We start from the raw sequence: 21,876 nt of genomic DNA, 5'->3' as shown, positions 1-21,876 counted from the left end.
CTGTAGCTCACGCCTGTAATGAGGCAAAGGTGGGTGGATCACCTGTCGGTTCTAGACCAGCCGGGCCAATATGGCCAAACGGCATCTCTACTAAAAATACAAAAATTAGCCGGATGTGGTGCCGTGCTCCTGTGATCCCAGCTACTCGGGAGGCTGAGGCAGGAGAATCACTTGAACCCAGGAGGTGGAGGTCGCAGTGAGCGGAGATTGCGTCGCTGCACTCCAGCCTGGGCGACAGAGCGAGACTCTGCCTCAGAAAAAAAAAAAAAAAAAAAAAAAGAAAAAGCTGTGTCTAATTCAAGGTTACAAAGATTTACCTTTTCTGTTTGTTTTGTTTTTGAGACGGGGTTTTGGGAGTGCAATGTCGCCATCTCTGCAACTTCCGCCTCCTGGGTTCCAGTGATTCTCCTGCCTCAGCCTCCCAAGTAGCTGGGGTTATTATCCCAAATAGCTGGGATTATAGGCGTGCACTATCATGCAGCTAATTTTTTTGAATTTTTGTGGAGACGGAGTTTTACCATTTGGCCAGGCTGGTCTTCAACTCCTGACCTCAAGTGGTCCAGCTGCCACGGCTTCCCAAAGCGCTGGGATTACAGGTATGAGCCACCGTGCCTGGCCTCCTTTTTGTGTTTTGAGTTTTAAAAGTAGCTGTTTAGGTCTATGACCCAGTTAGAGTTTAGTTTTTGTGTAGTGTGATGAAGGGATTCCGTTTATCTTTTCATGTGACGAAATGTAGTTGTCCCAGCTCCGTTTAGTGAAACTCCCCCTTACACTGTCTTGGTATCTTGTTGAAAACAAACTGACCCTGTGGGTTTATTTCTGGACTCAGTTCTGAACTGGTATTTCCCCTTCTGCCAGTACTACACTGTGTTGACGACTCTAGCTTTGTACTGAGTTTTGAAATTTAAAAGTGCGAGTCCTCCAACTTTCCTTTTTTCCAGACAGTCTCTCCCTCCGTCGCCAGGCTGGAGTGCAATGGCGCGATCTCGGCTCACTGCAACCTCCACCTTCCAGGTTCAAGCGATCCTCTCGCCTCAGCGTCCCCAGTAGCTGGGATTTCTGGTGAACGCCACCACACTTGGCTAATTTTTTGTCTTTTTTAGTAGAGATGGGGTTTCACCATGTAGGCCAGGATGGTCTCGATCTCTCGACCTCATGATCCTCCCGCCTCGGCCTCCCAAAGTGTTGGGATTGCAGGTGTGAGCCACCGCGCCTGGCCAAGTCCTCCAGTTTTGCTCTTTTTCAGAATTGTTTTGGCTACTCTCGGTTACTTGAGTTTTCATATAAGTTTCAGGTCTTCCAATCAATCCATGAACATGGACTGTATTTCCATTGACAGTCATGTGTCACTTAAAGACAGGAAAACATTCTGAGAAACGTCCTCAGACAATTGTGTCGTGTGGGCAGCACATTACCCACACACATACATAACATGCTGTGTGGTTTGCAGCCTTTGCTCCTGGGCTAGGCTCGTACCGCATGTTACTGTCTGCATACGGCAGGCAACTGGAACGCAGTGGTATTTGTGCATGTAAATATCTAAACATACTAAGCACAGTGAGTTTGGTATAAACCGTGAAAAATGGTACACCCCTACAGGGCATGTCACATGAATCCAGCTTGCAGGGTGGGAAGTTGCTGTGGGTGAGTGGATGGGGAGGCGTAGAGCATGACTGTACAGTACTATAAACTTGGCACACACACTGAATACTCAGCTACACCACACTTATTTTTTGAGATGGAGTTTCACTCTAGTCGCCCAGGCTGGAGGGCAGTGGCGCCATCTTGGCTCACTACAGCCTCTGCCTCCTGAGTTCAAGCATTTCTCCTGCCTCAGCCTCCCAAGTTCCTAGAATAATAGGTGCCCACCACCACACCCAGCTAATTTTTGTTATTTTTAGTAGAAATGGGTTTCACCATTTTGGTCAGGCTGGCCTCAAACTCCTGACCTCAGGTGATCCACATGCCTCAGCCTCCCAAAGTGCTGGACTGCATGCCGCCTAAATTAATTTTTTTTTTAAACAGAGTCTTGCTCTGTCGCCAGGCTGGAATACAGTGGCACGATCTCGGCTCACTGCGACCTCCAATTCCCAGCCAGGTTCAGGCCATTCTCATGCCTCAGCCTCCCCAGTAGCTGGGGCTACAGAGGCGTGCCACTACGCCCAGCTAATTTTTGTATTTTTTCATCGAGATGGGGTTTCACCGTGTTGGCCAAGACGGTCTCCCTCTCTCGACCACATGGTCTTCCTGCCTCAGCCTCCCAAAGTGCTGGGATTACAGGCTTGAGCCGCCGCGCCCGGCAGCTTTCTCTGGTAATAAATTAATCTCAGCTTACTGGAACTTAATTCTTAAACCTCTGGCTTCCTTTGTAGTAACACTTGGTTTAAAATACAACAAATACACTGTCGAGCTGTACACAAATATTTTTAGAACCTTATTCTCTAACCTATTTTTAAGGATTTAAAAATCTTTAGTTGGACTTTTTTTGGATAGTCTCCGTCTCAGGCTGGAGTGCAATGGCATGATCTCGGTGTACTGCAGCCTCAGCCTCCTGAGTAGCTAGGATTACGGGCACATGCCATCATGCCTGGCTGATTTTTGTATTTTTAGTAGTAGACATGGGGTTTCGCCATGTGGGCCAGGCTGGTCTCGAACTCGTGACCTTAAGTGATACGCCCACCTCAGCCTTCCAAAGTGCTGGGATTACAGGTGTGAGCCACTGTGCCTGGCCAGGACTTTATTTTTAATTTTTTTTGTTTAAAAACTCAGACACACAGACACACACACACATACATACATACACGCCTAGGCCTGCAAAGGGTCAGGGTCATCCATGTCATTGTCTTGCGCCTCCACACCCTGTCCTGCTGAAGGTCTTCAGAGGCAGTAATGCACTTGGAGCTGTCATCTCCTATGATGACAATGCTTTCTGCCGGGTACCTCCAAAAGGTCCTGAAGGACCTGTCTGAGGCCATTTTACAATTAACATTTTTTTTTTTTTGAGACAGTCTCGCTCTGTTGCCCAGACCAGAGTGCAACGCTGTCACCTGGGCTCACTGCAACCTCCACCTCCTGGGTTCAAGTGATTCTCGTGCCACAGCCTCCCAAGTAGCTGGAATTATAGGCACCTACTACCATGGCCGGCTAAATTTTGTATATTTAGTAGAGGGGGGTTTCACCACATTTCCCAAGCTGATCTGGAACTCCTGACCTCTAGTGATCAGACTGCCTCAGCCTCCCAAAGGGCTGGGATTACAGGTTCGAGCCACTGCGCCTGGTCTACAGTTGACTTTTTAAGGATGTAGAGTATATTCTAAAGTAACGATAAAAAGCATAGTAAATACGTAAACCAGGAACACAGCTCTTTAATCTCACCGTCAATATTACGTACTATGTATAATTAGATGTGCTGCTTTTGAGACGGGTTCTGTGTCCGGACTGATCACAGCTCACTGCAGCCGCAGCCTCCCAGGCTCAGGTGACCCTCCCATATCAGCCTCCCAAGTAGCTGGGACGATAGGATGCACCAGCACGCACAGCTAATTTTTAAATTGTTTGTTTTTTTGTTGTTTTGTTTATATTTTTTAATTTTTATATTATTTATAGAGATGGGATCTCACTATGTTGCCACAGCTAATCTTTTTTTTTTTGAGGGGGAGTCTCTCTTTCCTGCCCAGGCTGGAGTGCAGTGGCATGATCTCAGCTCACTGCAACCTCCGCCTCCAGGGTTCAAGCAGTCCTGCCTCAGCCTCCCGAGTAGCTGGGATTACGGGTGTGTGCCACCATGCCCATCTAACTTTGTATTTGTAGAGACGGGGTTTCATTCCACCCACCTCGGCATTCCAAAAGTGCTGGGATTACGGGCGTGAGCCGCTGCACCTGGCGCCCAGGCTAGTCTTGAACTCCTGTCTTTGACCTCCAGTCTTGCCCTCCCAGTGTACTGGGATTACAGGCGTGAGCTACCATGCCTGGCCTGTGCTTTTTTTTCTTTTGCTTGAGATGGGAGTCTTGCTCTGTCACCAGGCTGGAGTACAGTGGCGTGATGTTGGCTCACTACTTCTGACTCGCTGGTTCAAGTGATTCTCCTGCCTCAGCCTCCTGAGTAGCTGAGATTATAGGTACATGCTACCATGCTCAGCTAATTTTGATATTTTTAGTAGAGATGGGGTTTCACTATGTTGGCCAGGATGGTCTTGATCTCATGACTATGTGATCTGCCCTCCTTGGCCTCCCAAAGTACTGGGATTACAGGTGTGAACCACTGCACCTGGCCTTATTTTTTATTTTCTGAGATGGAGTCTCTCTGTTGCCCAGGCTGGAGTGCAGTTGTGAGATCTTGCTCACTGCAACCTCTCCGTCCTGGGTTCAAGCGGTTCTCCTGCCTCAGCCTCCCGAGTAGCTGAGATTACAGGCATGCGCCACCATGCCCAGCTAATTCTGGTATTTTTAGTAGAGACGGGGTTTCACCATTTTGGCCAGGATGGTCTCGATCTCCTGACCTCGGCCTCCCAATGTGCTGGGATTACAGGCGTGAGCCTCCACGCCCGGCCCTGTGCTCTTTTATACGACTGGCGGCACGATAGGTTTGTCGACGTCAGCCTCACCACAGCCTCAGGATGCACTGTGCTAGGATGGCGATTAGCAGCTGTGGTCACTTGGTGACATTTTTCAGCCCTGGACAATCTTACCGAGGGTCACTGCACACGCGTTACACGGCTGACTGAAATGACATTTTGGAACCTGTGACTGTGTTTAGGTGTCCTTCAGTTTTTTAGACTGTTTTCTAGTACACCGAGTATGTTTTACATCTTTGTTAAATTTATTCCTTTTTATTTTGATGGTATTGGAAATCAATTTTAAAAGGAAAAATTCTATTTTTTCTGAGGTGGAGTCTCACTCTTGTCCCCCAGGCTGGAGTGCTGGGACAAGATCTTAGCTCACTGCGACCTCCGCCTCCCAGGTTCAAGTGCCTCATCGTCCTGAGTAGCTGGATTACAGGCATGCGCCACCACGCCCTGATAATTTTTTTTTTTTTTTAGTAGAGACAGGGTTTCACCATGTTGGTCAGGCTGGTCTTGAACTCCTGAGCTCAGGTGATCCACCCACCTCAGCCTCCCAAAGTGCTGGGATTACAGGCCTGAGCCACCACACCCAGCCTGGATGTCTTTAATTCCTTTTTGGTTTTTTTTTTTTGCCACCTAATTGCCCTGACTGGAAGCTCCACGAGACATTGAACAGAAGTGGAGACTGGACGTCCTTGTCCCATTCCTGATCTCAGAGGGAAAAATCTCGTCTTTCACTATTATGTTACCTGTGGGGTTTTCTCTCTTTTTTTGTAATTTTTGTTTTAGTGGAGATGGGAGTTTTGCCATGTTGGCCAGGCTGGTCTTGAACTCCTGACCTCACTCAATCTGCCCTACTTGGCCTCCCAAACTGCTTGGGATTACAGGCCTGAGCCACCATGTCCGGCCACTTGTGGGGGTTTCACAATTATTACTTTTTAGACAGTTTCGCTGCTCTTGCCCAAGCTGGAGTGCTCACTGCAACCTACGCCTCCTGGGTTTGAGCAGTTCTCCTGCCTCAGCCTCCAAATAAGGAAGATTACAGGCACCTGCCGCCTGCCGCCACGCCCAGCTAATTTTTTTAATTTTTGGTAGAAAGGGGGTTTCATCATGTTAGCCAGGCTGGTTGGTTGTTTTTATCAGGAAAGGGTGTTGGATTTTGCCAAATGTTTTGTGTCTGTTCAGTGATCACATGGCTTCTGTCCTTCTCTCTACTGATGTGGTCTGCAGACATCCCCAGATCAGCCCTAGGTTTGGTGATTTCACCAGGAGTCACAGGACTTAGGACTATAATGACAGGCTAAGATTTACTGCGGCGAAAAGATGCGACAGGAAGGAGCAGGTAGGGTGAAGTCTCAGGAAAGCTGGCACAAGCTCCTGGAGTCACACAGGACACGCTTAATCCTCCAGCCACAAGCAGTGACATGTGCAGGGGTTTTACTGGGGTTGGTCATGTAGGTACATTGTGCCTGGGTGACTGAATATGGTCACCAAAATTCCAGACTCAGAAGAAAAGCAAATGTTCAGCGAATCTCACACGATTTGTACAGAAAATAGTGAGCAGTGGTTACTTAGGGATACCACTGTATCCACGGGGGCGCGCTCTACCAGTCAAGTCACAGATGCCGGCTGTGTGCGGTGGCTCTTCTCTGTAATCCCAGCACTTGAGGAGTCCGAGGTGGATGGATCACCTGAGGTCAGGAGTTTGTAAACAGCCTGGCCAACATGGTGAAACCCCGTCTCTACTAAAAATACAAAGTCAGCTGCGTGTGGTGGTGGGCACCTGTAATCCCAGCTACGTGGGAGGCTGAGGTTGCAGTGAGCCAAGATCATGCCATTGCACTCCAGCCTGGCCGACAGTGAGACTCCATCTCAAAGGTAAGGGTGAAGCTTGCACACAGGCTGCTCGCAGGGCAGCAGTCTCAGGCCTGCTGTGTTAGCTCTGATCTGTACACGTGGTGTATTACATGAATTGGTTTTGGTGTCAGGGTGATACTGTCTTACAGAATGGGCTGGGTCCAGGCATCGTGGCTCATGCCTGTAATTGTAGCACTTTGGGAGGCCAAGGCAGGTGGATTGCTTGAGACCAGTCTGGGCAACATGGCAAAACCCTCTCTACTAAAAACAGAACAATTAGCCAGGCGTGGTGGTGCGTGCCTGTGGTCCCAGCTTCTCAGGAGGCTGAGGTTGCAGTGAGCTGAGATGACACCACCATACTCCAGCCCGAGTGAGAGGGGGACCCCGTCAGAATGTCTGTAGCAGTGTCCACCTTTCATTCCTGCTTTTAGTGTTTTCAGTCCTCTTTCAGTTTTTATCTTTGTCAGTTTTCTTGATCCTTTTACATTTCTTTCTTCTGCTTTAGTTCTTTTTCTAATTTTTGCTTTTATTGTGGAGATGGGGTCTCACCCTGTTGCCCAGGCTAGTATGGAACTCCTGGGCTCAAGTGATCCTCCCGTCTTGGCCACCCGAAGTGCTAGGATTACAGGTGCAAGCCCCCGTGCCCAGCCCTGTTTGTTCAGAGATGTGATATTGCTCTGTCACCCGGCTGGCAGGCAGTGGTGTAATCATGCCTCACTGAGCCTCGACCTCCGGGTTCAAGCACTACTACCGGCACATGCTACCGTGTCTGGCTGAAAGTTTTTAGTGCTTTTAGATACAGATTTTTCTCTAAGCGTGGCTTTCAGTGAAGCCCATAAGTTGTGTCTCCGTTTTCATTTATTTCAAAGTATTTTATAATTATCTTCTTTGGCTCATATTACAGACAGGGTCACGCTCTGTTGCCACAGCTGGTTTCAAACTCCTGAACTCCAGTGATCCTCCTGCCTCTGCCTCCCGGGGTGCTGAGATCATAGGCGTGAGCCACTGTGCCCAGCCTGACTCACTGGGTTCTTATAAATATGTTCAAATTAACACTCTTGAGTTTCCCACATTTCTTTTTGATTTTTTGGGGGGCATTCAGGCTGGAGTGCAGTGACAAGATCTTAGCTCACGGCAACCTCTGCCTCCTTAGTAGCTGGGATTAGGCATGTGCCATCACACCTGGCTAATTTTTGTATTTTTAGTAGAGACAGGGTTTCGCTATGTTGGCCAGGCTGGTCTTGAACTGCCAATCTCAAATGATTTGCCAGCCTTGGCCTCCCCAAGTCCTGGGATTATAGGTATGAGCCGCTGCACCCAGCCCTAAAAGGACTGAAATCATACAAAGCATGTTCTTTGAACACAATGGGATATTACAAATCAACCACAAGGCCGGGCAAGGTGGCTCACGCCTGTAATCCCAGCACTTTGGGAGGCTGAGGCGGGTGGATCATTTGAAGTCAGGAGTTTGAGACCAGCCTGGCCAACATGATGAAACCCCGTCACCACTAAGAATATAAAAATTAGCTGGGTGTGGTGGCACATGCCTGTATTCCAGCTACTCAGGAGGCTGTGGCAGGAGAATCACTTGAACCTGGGAGATGGAGGTTGCAGTGAGCTTAGACTGAGCCAGCCTTAGCGACAGAGACTCCATGACCAAAAAAAAAGGCATCTTGCTTTATGGCCTGGCTATGGTTGACCCTGGAGAGTATTCCACATATCTAAAGAACTTGAATTCCGCTGCTGGCAGCTGCCCTCTTGTTCTCTCTCTGGGTTACTCACTTTGGGGGATGATGGCTGCCGTGTAAAGTACACTCAAGCTGCCCCAGGAGGGGTCCCCTAGGAGGGGTCCCTGTGGTGAGAAGCAGCTCTACCAGCCCACAGCCACGAGGCAGCAGATACTCCAGGCGGCTGCCGCCCTGGCTCACACATTCTATTCATCCCCGCCTAGCCACTCCTAGCATGCTGACCCACAAAAGCTGAGACAGCACATACTTGTTACTGTAACCAGTGACGCACCGTCAGAGATAAGCAGTACAATTACCCAGAAAGCGGCTGGCCTTCCGGAGAACACGTCTCAAAGCACAGTTGAACTTGGATCTTTTCTGAGAAAAAAAAAAAAAATGCAAACATGAATTAAGGCCATGAAGACAGAGACAACCGGGTGGAGGGTGCTGGGAATTCAACATGTCAAGTTCCCTGTCCCTGCACACGGAAGCTACTTGAGACCTTCAGAGTCGGTCTTCAGCTGTTGTCATAGAAAACACTGGGAGTCAACTAGACATCACAGACAGGAGGCCAGGCCCCCAGTTCTTGTTTAAACCCAGTAGTGGCTTTCTCGGCCAGGCACGGTGGCTCACGCCTGTAATCCCAGCACTTTGGGAGGCTGAGGTGGGGAGATCACCCGAGGTCAGGAGTTCAAGACCAGCCTGACCAACATGGAGAAACCCCATCTCTACTAAAAATACAAAATTAGCTGGCTGTGGCGGCGCATGCCTGTAACCCCAGCTATTTGGGAGGCTGAGGCCAGAGGATCCCTTGAGCCTGGGACTTGGAGGTTGCAGTGAGCCGAGATCATGCCATTGTTCCCCAGCCTGGGCAAGAAGAGGGAAACTCTGTCTCAAAAAAAATAAAAATAGAAAATAGTGGCTTTCTCAAATCCTTTTTTCAAAAAAATGTTTTGTACAGATAGGGTCTTGTTCTGTCACCCAGGCTGGATGGGTCGTACAACCATGGCTCACTGCAGCCTCTACCTCCTGGGCTCAAGTGATCCTCCCCACTCAGCCTCCTGAGGAGCTGCAGCCACGAGCATTTGCCACCACACCCAGCTGATTTTTAAAATTTTAAAAAATTGTGGCCGGGCGCGGTGGCTCAAGCCTGTAATCCCAGCACTTTGGGAGGCCGAGGCGGGTGGATCACGAGGTCAACAGATTGAGACCATCCTGGTCAACAAGTGAAACCCCGTCTCTACTAAAAATTACAAAAAAAATAGCTGGGCATGGTGGTGCATGCCTGTAATCCCAGCTACTCAGGAGGCTGAGGCAGGAGAATTGCCTGAACCCAGGGGGCGGAGGTTGCGGTGAGCCGAGATCGCGCCATTGCACTCCAGCCTGAGTAACAAGAGCGAAACTCCGTCTCAAAAAAAAAAAAAAAATTGAAATTTTAGAGACAAGGTTTTAGAGACAAGGTTTCACCATGTTGGCCAGGGTGGCCTCAAACTCCTGGGCTTAAGCGGTCCTTATGCCTTGGCCTCCCCCAGTGCTGGGCTACAGGGGTGAGCCACCGTGCCTGGCCAGCTGAATTTGAGACAGTCTTGCTCTGTCGTCAGGCTGCAGTGCAGTGGGGCCATGTCAGTCACTGCAGCCTCCACCTCTGCCTCCCGAGCAGCTGGGATTACAGGTGTGAGCCACCACACCTGGCCGACACAGTGCTTTCTAAAGACTGGTTTTATATTCTGTTCATGTGAAGGGAACCCATTTTTGACAAAATTCTTATAAATGTGTAATTTGTATGTGCACACAAGCACAGTCTCCTCCATGGGTGCCGGGCCTGGGGCATCAGTTCTGAGGGGTCGGAGATGAAGATGCCCCCACCCCCAACCCTCGGTACCTGGGTCCTCCCGCTGCGCCGTGCTGGGGAGCTGTTCCCGCCGCCTCAAGGCCTCCAGGCCCACCAGGTCGGGCTGGTGGCAGTGGCTGCGCATGACCATGACCCGGTGGCCCTGGGTGATGGCGCGGCTGCGGCAGCCAAGCCGAGCCTGGTCCCGGCACATCCAGTACACCTTCTCCCCGGCCGCCTTCTCCTTCCTGTAGAGGAAGGACTCGTGCACCAGGAACCTGCCCCCGAGAGAAGTCCTCAGGAACTCCAGGGGCTGCAGGGGCTCTGAAAGGGAAAGTGAGGCTGTGAGTGGGGCCTGGGTATCAGGGTTTTGGGTCTACTTCATCCCCCGCCGCCGGCCCCCCAGTGATCCCTGCCCTCCTCCCCTCTGCCTGCTCCTCCAGCCCCAACTCCCACCCTGGCTATCTCTTTCCAGGGTCTCGGGGGATGCCCGAGCATCTGCCAGGCAGATGGCCTGGCAGCCGCTGGACTCTGAATGCTCCTGGAGACCTATCCTGACCCCTCAGACCCATCCCCCAGGGCAGGGACTGGGCACCAAGGCCTCCTGGCTCCCTGTCCACCTACCCCTCAGCCAGTGGGCAGCCCTTTGGACTCTGACTTTTAACAAGCTGAATTGAAAGGTCACATAATGTGGTGGCCAGAGAGAACCCCGTGAGGCTGGAAGCTGGGGGGGTGGCGCCGGGGTAGACGAAGGGTGTCCAGGTCCACCCTGTGGCCCTCAGCAGATGCCATCCCGGCTGCCACCCCCAGCTGCCACCCCCTTCCTCTAGAGAGCTGAGTGGGTTTCTACCCCAACAGCGAGTCGCAGCAGAAGACCAGTGGCAGGAGCGTGGAGCCTGCAGATGCAGTTCACGGCCCAGGCTGCTGGACCACCACGTACAACACACACGCCATGGCCCACAGGCAGCCTCCAGCCAGCGTGTGAGGCACAGGTTCCTGGAGACCGGGGTCACCGAGCCTGCCCGCACCTGGGCCGTCCCAGTGTGCCAGATTGGGGAAGTGCTCCCGCTGCCGCAGGGCCTCCAGGCCGCCCAGGTCCGGCGGGTGGCAGTGCCTGCGCATGACCATGACCCGCCGGCCCTGGGTGATGGCGCGGCTGCGGCAGCCCATGCGGGCCTGGTCCCGGCAGGTCCAGTACACCTTCTCCCCGGCCGCCTTCTCCCGCCGGTAGAGGAAGGACTCGTACACCAGGAAGCTGCCCCCCAGTGGCGTCTTTAGGAACTCAGGGCCTCCTGTTGAGAAATGGGAGAGGCAGTCAGGGCAGGGGAGGGAGGAGCAGAGGACACCAGCTCTCAGAGCCGAGATCAGCAGGGCAAGTGGTGACCTCCCCCAACGACCACACCACCTCCTCACAGTGAGGTGGCCCCGCAGCCCAAGCCACAGATTCCACCATCCCCCCAACTCTGCTGGGGTCCCCCTCCAGAGGCTGGGGACTGGTCGGGTGAGGCCTGCAGGGAGACAGTGTGTGCTGCGCCACTCGTCTTTCCTGGCGCCCGCCCTGGTGAGCACGCAGGTGTGCTGTGCCTGGTTGCTCAGAGGAAGACCCAGGGCCTTCGTGGACAAAGCAGTTCAGGAGCTGGATAGGGCTGACAGGGGTCACCCCTGAGAGCTGGGCAGGTGGAGATGTGACCCCAGGGCTGTGGGCAGGAAGCAAGGGAGCAGCGCCTACTGTCCTGGATGTGGTGAGGGCAGGACTCTGGGGGGTGGCTGTGCCTTGCCCAGAGGATGCCCTTCCCTCTCTGCAGGCACAGGGGCCACAGAGGTGGGGAGGCAGGCTGGGGTGTCTGGGGAACAGCAGGTAGCAGTGGAAGCAGGGGACGGGGTGGGGAGCAAGCCCTAGAAGAGGAGGGGACAGAGGGTGGGAGGCGTCTGGCTGTGGAACCACCTTCAAGAGGGACGGAGAGGGCTGGGCAGGGGCGACACAGAGCAGGGAGACTTGGAGGTGGGAGGACCCTGCAGGGCACAGCAGCATAGAAGTCTGCGTACAGAGCCGGCCAGAAGGAAGGTGGGGACCCCAGACCACAGGCACACTTCACTCCCTTCCACGTATGAGGAAAACATCTAGCAGGGGGCTGGGTGTGTTGGCGCACGCCTGTAATCCCAGCACTTTGGGAGGCCAAGGCGGGTGGATCACCTGAGGTCAGGAGTTTGAGACCAGCCTGACCAATATGGTGAAACCCCATCTCTACTAAAAATACAAAATTAGCCAGGTGTGGTGGCGCGTGCCTGTAATCCCAGCCACAGAGGCTGAGACAGGAGAATCACTTGAATCTGGGAGGCTGGGGGTGAAGTGAGTTGTGCCACTGCACTCCAGCCTGAGCGAGGAGTGAAACTCCATCTCAAAAAAAAAAAAAAAAACACACACACACACCAGACACTTGGGGTTGGGGCTGACTGCATGGATGAAAAGGGAGACAGTCACGATTCTCATGGGCCAGCCTTTCTGGACATTATGTGTGTCTGTGGAAATGCTGGCCCAGAGGAGAAGCTGCGTGCGTGTAAATATCGCCTCCTCTCCTAGGACAGGCTCACACTGTAGCAACACGAGACTGACCGTGTGCAGTCACTGGCCTCTATCAACACCATCAACTCTTAAACGGGGCGGGGGGCAGGGAGGGCTAGCCCTGCTGCGGCTACTGTGGGGCAGGTTGGCCAGAAGGGTGAGGCTGGGCAGGAAGGTGGGAACCCCACCATTGAAAGCAGAACCAGGGGGGGCAAGGAAGAGGCCAGGGCCACAGGTCCTTCTAGGATGTTCACAGAAGGGAACAGGACGTTTGCCGGCAGGACAGGCAGGGTTGAGGGGGGAAGGCAGGATGGGCTCCTGCTTCCGGAGGCCCAGCTCCCCGACCATCCCCAGGTACCTGGGCTCCCCCGCTGAGCTGGGTTGGGATGTTTCTCCCGCTGCCTCAGGGCCTCCAGGCCTCCCAGGTCGGGCGGGTGGCAGTGGCCGCGCATCACAGTCACCCGCCGGCCCTGGGTGATGGCGCGGCTGCGGCAGCCCATGCGGGCCTGGTCCCGGCAGGTCCAGTATACCTTCTCCCCGGCCGCCTTCTCCCGCCGGTAGAGGAAGGACTCGTACACCAGGAAGCTGCCCCCCAGGGGTGTCTTCAGGAACTCGGGGCCTCCTGGGGAGATTGGGGAGGCTGTCAGGGGAGGAGGCAGGGGCTGGGCAGGCCCGATTCCACCCCCTTCCCTCCCTGGACCTCTGGAAGCAAGAGTCAAGGCAGGGCTGATGAGCCCCAAAGGCAGGCAGCTCACCAGGGTCTGCGTCCATGCCCTGGTCCTCATCTGGGGATACTTTGGGGGCTTGGGGCTGGGTTGGCAGCTCCTGGTCCTCAAGCTTTGCTCGCTTTCTAGGCTGGGGCCTGGTGAGAGTCAGGGAGCCCGGGCCCCTGCGGTAGAGCAGACTGTCCACGCCTTGAAGCAGTGTGTCCACTTGGCTCCCAGGGCCGTCCTGCCCAGCCTCACGGGTCTCCATGGCCTTCTCCTGCTGCCGCCGGGCCTCCAGGCCCTCCACGTCGGGCGGGTGGCAGTGGCCACGCATCACGGTCACCCGCTGTCCCTGGGTGATGGCGCGGCTCCGGCAGCTGTACAGCGCGTGGTCCCGGCAGGTCCAGTACACCTTGTCCCCAATGGCCTTCTCCCGCTTGTAGAGGAATGACTCATGCACCAGGAAGCTGCCCCCGTAGCACGTCTTCAGGAACTCGAGGGGCCGGGCCTGTCCTAGAGGAGGGATGCAGGCGATCATAGCTCCTGGGGGTGGGGAGGAGCCCAGGACGGGCAGCCGCTGCAGACTCTGGGGGCTCACAGCCTTTGTCCTTCATGGCTGAAATTTACTCTGGCCTCCCGAGCCAGATGTGCCGGGACCCCCAAGCGCACTCCCGCTGAAACCCCACCACCCAGCAACCCAGAAGGGGTCTCGTTCCTTTCCTAGTGGCCAGCGAGGCCGTTCCAGCGCACGGCTGTTACATGCTGCCTCAAGGTCACACCTGGACTCGGACTCGGGGCCTCTGCTCTGTCACTATTTTTTTAGGATTTAAAAAATTTATTTTTTGCTCTGGCTGGGTGTGGTGGCGCACAGCTGTAATCCCAGCACTTTGGGAGGCCAAGGCAGGTGGATCATGAGGTCAGGAGTTTGAGACCAGTTTGGCCAATATAGTGAAACCCCATCCCTACTAAAAATACAAAAATTAGCTGGGCATGGTGGCAGGACCCTGTAGTTCCAGCTACTTGGGAGGCTGAGGCAGGAGAATTGCTTGAACACCGGAGGTGGAGGCTGTGGTGAGCTGAAATCGTGCCACTGCACTCCAGCCTGGGCAACAGAGCAAGACTCCATCTCAAAAAGAAAAAAGTATCCATGTTTGAATAACACACACGTTATGATACACTCAAACGGCTCCAAAAGATCACAGTGAAAAGTAAGTCTCCCTCTTCCTCGCCTCTCCCTTCCCGCCTCAGCAAATCCTTAAAGCCGTGTCACGAAGTGCCTGGCCTCCTCGAACTCAAGCCCACCTCCTAGTTACTGGTAATAAAACACCCAGAACGCCCATCTGCCACTTGCCAAGCCCCAAATGCGCAATTTAAGCAACCCAGGGTATCACAGCAGGCTTAAGATAAAGCACCTGAAAGTCGGAAAAACGAAGGCAATTTTGTCAGGCGACTGCACTGCCATCAGGCCAGGCTGGGGTTTGAATCCAGGGCCCAAAACCCAAGACTGTCCCACTAGGCATCTTTTCCTGAACTTAATGGACAACAGAATCGCCCGGGGAACCAGATACAATTCTGATCTGAGACGTGGTCTCTCTCTTGGCTGGATCCCCGCTCACTGCAGCTCAATCTCCGTGCCTGAAGTGATCCGCCCACCTCAGTCTCCTGCGTGGCTGGCTGGGACCACAACGCCTGACTGAATTTTTGTAAATGTCACATCTCACTATGTTGGCCAGGCTGGTCTTCAACTCCTGGGCTCAACTGGTCCTCCTGCCCCAACCTCCCAAAGTGCTAGGATTATAGGCATGAGCCACTGTGCCCAGTCCACATTTACATATACGTACTTTTTTCTGTGAGACCAAGTCTTGCTCTGTCACCCAGACTGGAGTGCAGTGGTGCGATCTCGGCTCACCGCAACCTCTACCTCCCGAGTTCTAGCAATTCTCCAGCCTCAGCCTCCCGAGTAGCTGGGATTACAGGCACGAGGCACCACTTTTGGCTAATTTTTACACTTTCAGTGGAGATAAGGTTTCGCCATGTTGGCCAGGCTGGTTTGTTGGTGGTTTTGTGTGTGTGACAGAATATCACCCAGGCTGGAGTGCAGTGGCACAATCTTGGCACATGGCAACCTCTACGTCCCGGGTCCAAGGGATCCTCCTGCCTCGGCCTCCAGAGTACCTAGGATTACAGGCATCTGCCACCACACCTGGCTATTATTTATATCTTTAGTAGAGACAGGGTTCTACCATGTTGCTCAGGCAGGTCTTGAACTCCTGACCTCAGGTGATCCACCCACTTTGGCCTCCCAAAGTACTGGGAGTACAGGTGTGAGCCACCACACCCAGCCACATTTATAGTTTTAAAAGTTATTTTAGCTTTGAGTACTGTTTTTTTTTTTTTTTGAGCTGAAGCCTCGTTCTGTCACCCAGACCTGAATGCAGCAGTGCAATCTCGGCTCACTGCAACCTCCGCCTCCCTGGTTGAAGCAATTCTCCTGCCTCAGCCTCCTGAGTAGCTGGGACTACAGGTGTATGCCACCCTACCCAGCTAATTCTTATATTTTTAGTAGAGAGGGGGTTTGACCATGTTGCCCAGATGGTCCCAATCTCTTGACCTCATGATCCACCCATCTCTGCCTTCCAAAGTGCTGGGATTACAGGCATCAGCCACCGAGTCTGGCCAGGACCCTATATTCACACATTTCTATTTGGGCTCAGGGTGGGCCCCTGGGGCCCCTGCCCTAGTGAAGGTGGCAGTGAGGTGGAATGCACTCACCCAGCCCCAGGATGGAGCGCTTCTTGGGCGGCAGGCTCAGCAGCGACAAGGTGCGCGGTCCCTCGTCCTCCTCTCGGGATGGCTTGCTCAGCACCAGCCCAGGACTGGGCTCCGGCTCTAGCTCCTTGGGGCACTGCCACGGGCCCACCCCCTCCAGTGGCTCCTCCACTCTGCCTCCAGGGCCCCCAGGACCCTGGGGATCTCCCAAGCCCTCTGGCAGGGCCAGGCTGGGCAGCTTCTCCCTCTGGCGCCGGGCCTCCAGGCCTTGCTCATCGGGCACGTGGCAGTGGCCCCGCATCACTGTGGCCCGAAGGCCCCGGGTGATAGCCCGGCCCTGGCAGCCCAGCTCAGCGTGCTGGTGGCACTTCCAGTCCACTGTGTCCCCCACGGCCTTCTCCTGCTTGTACACGAAGGATTCCAGCACCAGGAGGCGGCCCCCGAATGGTGTCTTCAGGAACTCCAGGGACTGGGGGGCTGCCAGGGGAAGGGAGGGCTGGGTTAGCTGACCTAGAGCAAAGCTCAAGGCCACAGGCGTGGACAGAACCAGGGAGGGCATGGGAGTCCAGAGCGTGGCAGGTGCTGCCTCCTCCTCCTGCTCCCAAGCAGAAGCCTGACTCTCAGCGCTGGTTATTTTGGGGGGCGTGGTGGATGTTTTTAGGGAGCTGAAGGAATTCTGCACATCACTGCAACTCCCATTGGGCCAGGCAGGGCCTGTACCTGAGTGGATTGGCGCAGCAGCCTGGGACAGGCTGAGGGTCAGAGAGCAGGAGGCTCAGCTGGGAGAAGGGCAGGACGCTATGATAGAAGGGGCGTGTGCAGGGCTGAGCACGGGACCCACAGGGTGGCTGGGCAGGGGCAGCAGGCCTCGCCTCACCTGGGTCCAGCTTGCTGCACTTCTGTTCAGGCATCTGGGGAGCTGGCTGGACCACCCCTCCCTGCTCCTCAGCTGGAAGGATCTGCAAGGTTCTGGCGAGGGTTGTGGGGTGAGCCATCTCCAGGGAGAGGACGCAGTGCACCTCCTGGGGGTTGCAGCCCACCGCGTCCTCATCTTGGGTGGAGGCCGTGAGCAGGACCAGTTTGGAGAACTTTCTGGGCTTCCTCGGGGCTGCTGCTGCAGGGACGACTTCTGTGCCTGGCTTGGGAGATGGCTCCTGGCCAGCCTTCACGCTCTCGCCCTCCTGCTCGGTGGACTCGGGCAGGGGCATCCCGGGACCCAGGGCCTGTCCTTCAAGCTGCACTCAGCCCCCAGCAGGTGGATTTCTCCTGCTCCCAGGTAAGGAACCTGGAGTCCAGTGGCTCTGTCCTGAGGAAGGAAGCAAAATCCCATCAGTGGAGGAAGCCTTTGGGCCAGGGCTCTAGATACAGAGCTGGGAAGGAGGTGGGGCAGATGAGGCTGCCTCACTGCTCAGTAGGGCCAAGGCTGGCATGGGGCCTAATGGAAATAGGGACCCTGGCTGGTCCTTCTGCTCCGCCAGTTCCTCTCCTGGCACCCCTGGGTATGTCACCCCCATCCAACCCCATTTCCCCATCTGGAAAATGTGCATAATAAACACCCCTCACAAGGGGCCATCAGAGTGAGTAATGACTAAGAGCTGAGCCACTACCCATGGGCCTTCCCACGTGCTGAGCACAGACAAAGGGTCTCCACCTGCGTTTCCAGTCCCGGTCTAGCCCCTATGTTTTGACAGCAGGCTGTTCTTATGGACCCAGTCATAGATGAGGACAGTGAGGCACAGATACCCATGATATACCTGAGGTTAAAAAGGGGGGACGCTGAGCCCCATTTCTGCTCAGATGCCTGGGGACTTGGCAGGACCTTTTCAGAAACTGCGATTCACCAGGATGCTGGGCACCTAGCTCAGGAGTGTGGGCCCGGCACACTGGGCCCTTTCCAGAGGACAGCACCACATCCTGGCTTAGGGGACAGAAACCCCTTTTTGGGCTCAGGCAGACCCAGCCCCCGTCCTAGCCTGCAAGCCACAGGCCACCCACCTCGGGAGATGCCAGGGCCCCACCGTGGCAGACACCTCGTGCCCGAGCAGTTGCTATTGCTGCCTCGGCTGGTCAGGGACGGGGCTGAGGCAGCGTCTGGAGAATCACGAGGTCACCGTGGGTTCCCTGGGTTCTAGCAAAGAGAAGCAGAGAGGGCAGACAATGCGGAACCTGCGCAGGGCTGTGCGGGGGCCTCGGGGCAGTCAGCGGCAGTCACGGTGTTGGGGGGACACTGAGTGTGAGCAGATGGTGGGGTCTTTGCCACCTCTCAGCCTGCAATCCAGACTGCACTCCCTGACATTTTTAGCACCTTCGCCCCCACCCCACCTGTTGCAGCTCCAGTGCCCACTCGTCCCCCACTTTGCTCCAAAGTTCCCTGGCCTGGGAGCCTGGGCAGCTGCGAAGGCCCCATCCCCAGGAAGTCACAGGTACCGAGAGGGCTGGCCCCACCACATCTCTCCCAGCCCCAGCCCATTCCTCCATGCTGTCCTTCCGAGCCTGCTCATCTCACCCCAGAGGGTGACACGAAGTGCAGGGGACAGAGGGCCAACCGGGATCAGCTGCAGCAAAGACCCCGCCAGCGCCTCCCGAGCAAAGCCGCTCCAGGAAGGAAAGAGTTACAGTGGGAATCCCCGCTCCCAGTGCTGACTGGCCCTGGCACAAGTCCCTCTGCCAACAGCCCGCACCTACGGCTGGCACGCTCTGGCTCTGCGCTCCGGGGATGAATGGGACTGGATGCGGCTGGACAGGGAAGGAAGAGGATAAGGGCAGGATGGGGCAGGCCCGGATGAATGGGGATGAATGGGAAGAAACGCTGTTGGATGGACCCTGCACCCTCCCGGCTCCCGCGAGGCCCCGCCCTCTGGAAACTGCCTGTAGTTCCGGGCTGGCCAGGCCCCTACAAGCTGCCGCGCTTACCACGCGCCCTCCCGCGGCCTCCCTCCCAGCCAGGCCGCTTCTTACAGAGGCCTTCCAGACGACGCAGGCCGGCACAGCGACTCCACATTGTCCACCCCGCCATCGGTCCTGCAGGACGCGGGAGTGCAGGCGGGCAGGGGCCTCGTCCCAGCAGTCAGAGCGGAAGTGGGGACTGAAGTGAGCTTGGCCTGACACTCCCAGGGAGCTGTACCCAAGTCACGGGAGGTGACAGAGAACCCGGTCCTCCTGGTGAACACTTCCCACTTCCAAGACACATGCGCTTCAACAGATCTAGAAAAACTTCCAATACAACCTGGCCACCGGCTTGTGGAAGGTTGATGACCTGTTCCCACTCTTGCCCACTGAGGCTCTCGGGTGGCAGATGTTGACCCGCCACCACTCCACCCATTAAAGTCTCTACCTGCCTGAATCTGGACTGGTGGCTGGGGCGTTTTCGTGACCAACAGTGTGGAGGGAGGGTAGGGTACACATCCCCATGCCTCACCGGCCAGAGCCCCAGACCTGCAGGGAAGGCAGCTGTAGAAGAGGCTACCTGCAGGGCACTCCCAGATTCGAGGGAGACCACCTATACCCTCCAGCCCAGCAGCCTCTTAGCTGTATGCAGATGTGAAGGAACCCGGGGACCCCACAGAACCCTGATCACCAGCGAATTCCTATTATTTTAAACCAGTAAAATCGTGGGTTGTATGCTACACAACAGTAGCTGACACATTTGGCCAATAAGTGACTCTGCTTTCCGGCTTTTTACTTTGGAGATAGGGTCTTATTCTGTCACCCAGGCTAAAGGCAGGATCTCGGCTCACTGCAACCTCCAACTCCTGGTTTCAAGTGATTCTCCCGCCTCAGATTCCTGAGTAGCAGCAATTACAGGTACCCACCAACATCCCTGGCTAATTTTTGTATTTTATGGTAGAGACAGGGTTTCTCCATGTTGGCCAGACTGATCTCAAGCTCGTGACCTCAGGTGATCCACCTGCTTTGGCCTCCCCAAGTGCTGGGATTACAGGCGTGGGCCACTTCTCCCAGCCGGTTCTGGCTTTTTGACAAATGGAATACTATAAACAGTTAGGAAATATCTGACATACGAGCATTTGTGAGCTCCAGAGGACCAGGCCACACAAACACCACATCCCCCGACGGGCGCACACAGAGGGCCTGTATCAATGAGGGAAACAAAAACATGAAGTACAAGGGACAGCAAAGGAGAATTACGCATTTTAAAACCTCTGCACTGGCCGGGTGCGGTGACTCACACCTGTAATCCCAGCACTTTGGGAGCCGAGGCGGGATGATCACCTGAGGTCCGGAGCTTGAGACCAGCCTGACCAACATGGTGAGACCCCGTCTCTACTAAAAATACAAAAATTAGCTGGGCGTAGTGGTGCGTGCCTGTAATCCAAGCTACTTAGGAGGCTGAGGCAGGAGAATCACTTGAACCCTGGAGGTGGAGGTTGCAGTGAGCAGAGATTGCACCACTGAACTCCAGCCTGGTGACAGAGCGAGACTCCATCTCAAAAATAAAAATGAAGAAAACAAACGTGCAACATGTGATGTGCCAGGCACAAGGGGACAAACTGCCTGATTCACTTGTACGAGGTCCCCAGGGCAGTCAAACCATGGGGACAGAAAGTAGAATGAAGGTGCCAGAAGCAGAATGGATAGAACGTGAGGAGTGTCTCCTGGGGACAGAGTTGCAGTTGGGGGAGATGAAAAGGTTCTGGAGATGAACCGTGAGGTGTCTGTAAACAACCGGGAGACTTCAACACTGAGCTCGGTGAGAGCAGCTGCTCACAAAGACCAAGGGTTGAATGGTGCAGTTTACATGCAATTGACCAGTATGGTAAATTTCAGGTCGGGTATATTTAACCACACACAGGCAGGCACAGACACACATGCCATCTGTAACAAACTACACAAAACACTCCATTTCCCTAATGTCGGTGAAAGGTTCCCTATGCAAGGTACATTTCCTAGTAACTAGTTACCCCCCCATGAATCAGAGGCCTATGATTTTTATCTGATTCAAAATGTACCCATTTAGGATGGAGGGTTTTTTTTTTGGGGGGGGGGACAGAGTCTCACTCAGTCGCCAGGCTGGAGTACAATGGTGTGATCTCAGCTCACTGCAACCTCTGCCTCCCGGGTTCAAGCAATTCTCCTGCCTCAGCCTCCTGAGTAACTGGGACTACAGGTGCACCCCACCACGCCTGGCTAATTTTTGTATTTTTTAGTAGAGACAGGGTTTCACCATATTGGCCAGGCTGGTCTCGAACTGCTGACCTCATTATCTGCCCGCCTTGGCCTCCCAAAGTGCTGGGATTACAGGCGTGAGCCACTGTGCCCAGTCAGGATGGGATCTTTTAATTTTATTTTAGTGGCAGGATCTCATTATGGCCCAAACTGGAGTGTGGTGGTGCGATCTCGGCTCTCTTCCTCCCAGGCTCAAGCCATCCTCCCACCTCAGCCTCCAGAGTAGCTGGAACCACAGGCGCACACTACCACACCTGGCTAACTTTTGCATTCTTTGTAGAGATGGGGTTTCACCATGTCCCTCAGCAGTGTTCTTTAATTAAATTTTTAAATAATGTTTGGTGGAGACAGGATCTTGCTGTGTTTCCAGGCTGGTCTTGAGCGCCTGAGCTCAAGCAATCTTCCCACTTCAGCCTCCCAAGCACAGGCTGGATGTCTCTGTAAGTTCCTCTCACCGTCTTCCCATCTGGGGAATGTGAGCACCTGCCCTTCCTCCGGCTTTAGAAAGGCCAAGTGTGGTGGCTCAGACTTGTAATCCTACCACTTTGGAAGGCTGAGGTCAGGAGTTCAAATTCAAGATCACCATGGCCAACATCGTGAAAGCCCTTCTCAAGCCTTCATGTGGGGCCATGGCGGGGGGGGCGGGGGGGGGGAGCAGCATCTCCAGCAGCGCCCA

At 54.5% G+C, this 21,876-nt stretch overlaps 1 protein-coding gene and 1 pseudogene across 6 annotated transcripts in view; both read right to left on the bottom strand.

Moving 5' to 3' along the window:
• FLYWCH1 (FLYWCH-type zinc finger 1) overlaps positions 1-21,876 on the bottom strand; it is a 51,687-nt gene that overhangs the window by 10,929 nt on the left and 18,882 nt on the right. For 2 of the 6 annotated variants that reach the window (XM_078344362.1, XM_078344360.1), the window contains exons 3-10: positions 18,012-18,144; positions 16,894-17,322; positions 16,020-16,493; positions 13,296-13,760; positions 12,899-13,162; positions 11,006-11,269; positions 10,029-10,301; positions 8,464-8,524 (exon numbers count right to left, since the gene is read on the bottom strand). In XM_078344362.1, coding sequence (XP_078200488.1) covers positions 8,464-8,524; positions 10,029-10,301; positions 11,006-11,269; positions 12,899-13,162; positions 13,296-13,760; positions 16,020-16,493; positions 16,894-17,224 — 2,132 coding nt within the window. In that variant the 5' untranslated portion in view covers positions 17,225-17,322; positions 18,012-18,144. Of the gene's footprint in view, positions 1-8,438; positions 8,525-10,028; positions 10,302-11,005; positions 11,270-12,898; positions 13,163-13,295; positions 13,761-16,019; positions 16,494-16,893; positions 17,323-18,011; positions 18,145-21,876 lie in introns of all 6 variants that reach the window. The other 4 variants (XM_035266641.3, XM_078344361.1, XM_078344363.1 and 1 more) reach the window with 3 other exon arrangements.
• LOC118146171 (uncharacterized) lies at positions 11,175-12,937 on the bottom strand (annotated as a pseudogene).

This window comes from Callithrix jacchus, chromosome 12 (assembly GCF_049354715.1).
Source record: "Callithrix jacchus isolate 240 chromosome 12, calJac240_pri, whole genome shotgun sequence".
NCBI classification, from domain to species: Eukaryota; Metazoa; Chordata; class Mammalia; order Primates; family Cebidae; genus Callithrix; species Callithrix jacchus.
This window is presented reverse-complemented; position numbering and strand designations above follow the sequence as displayed.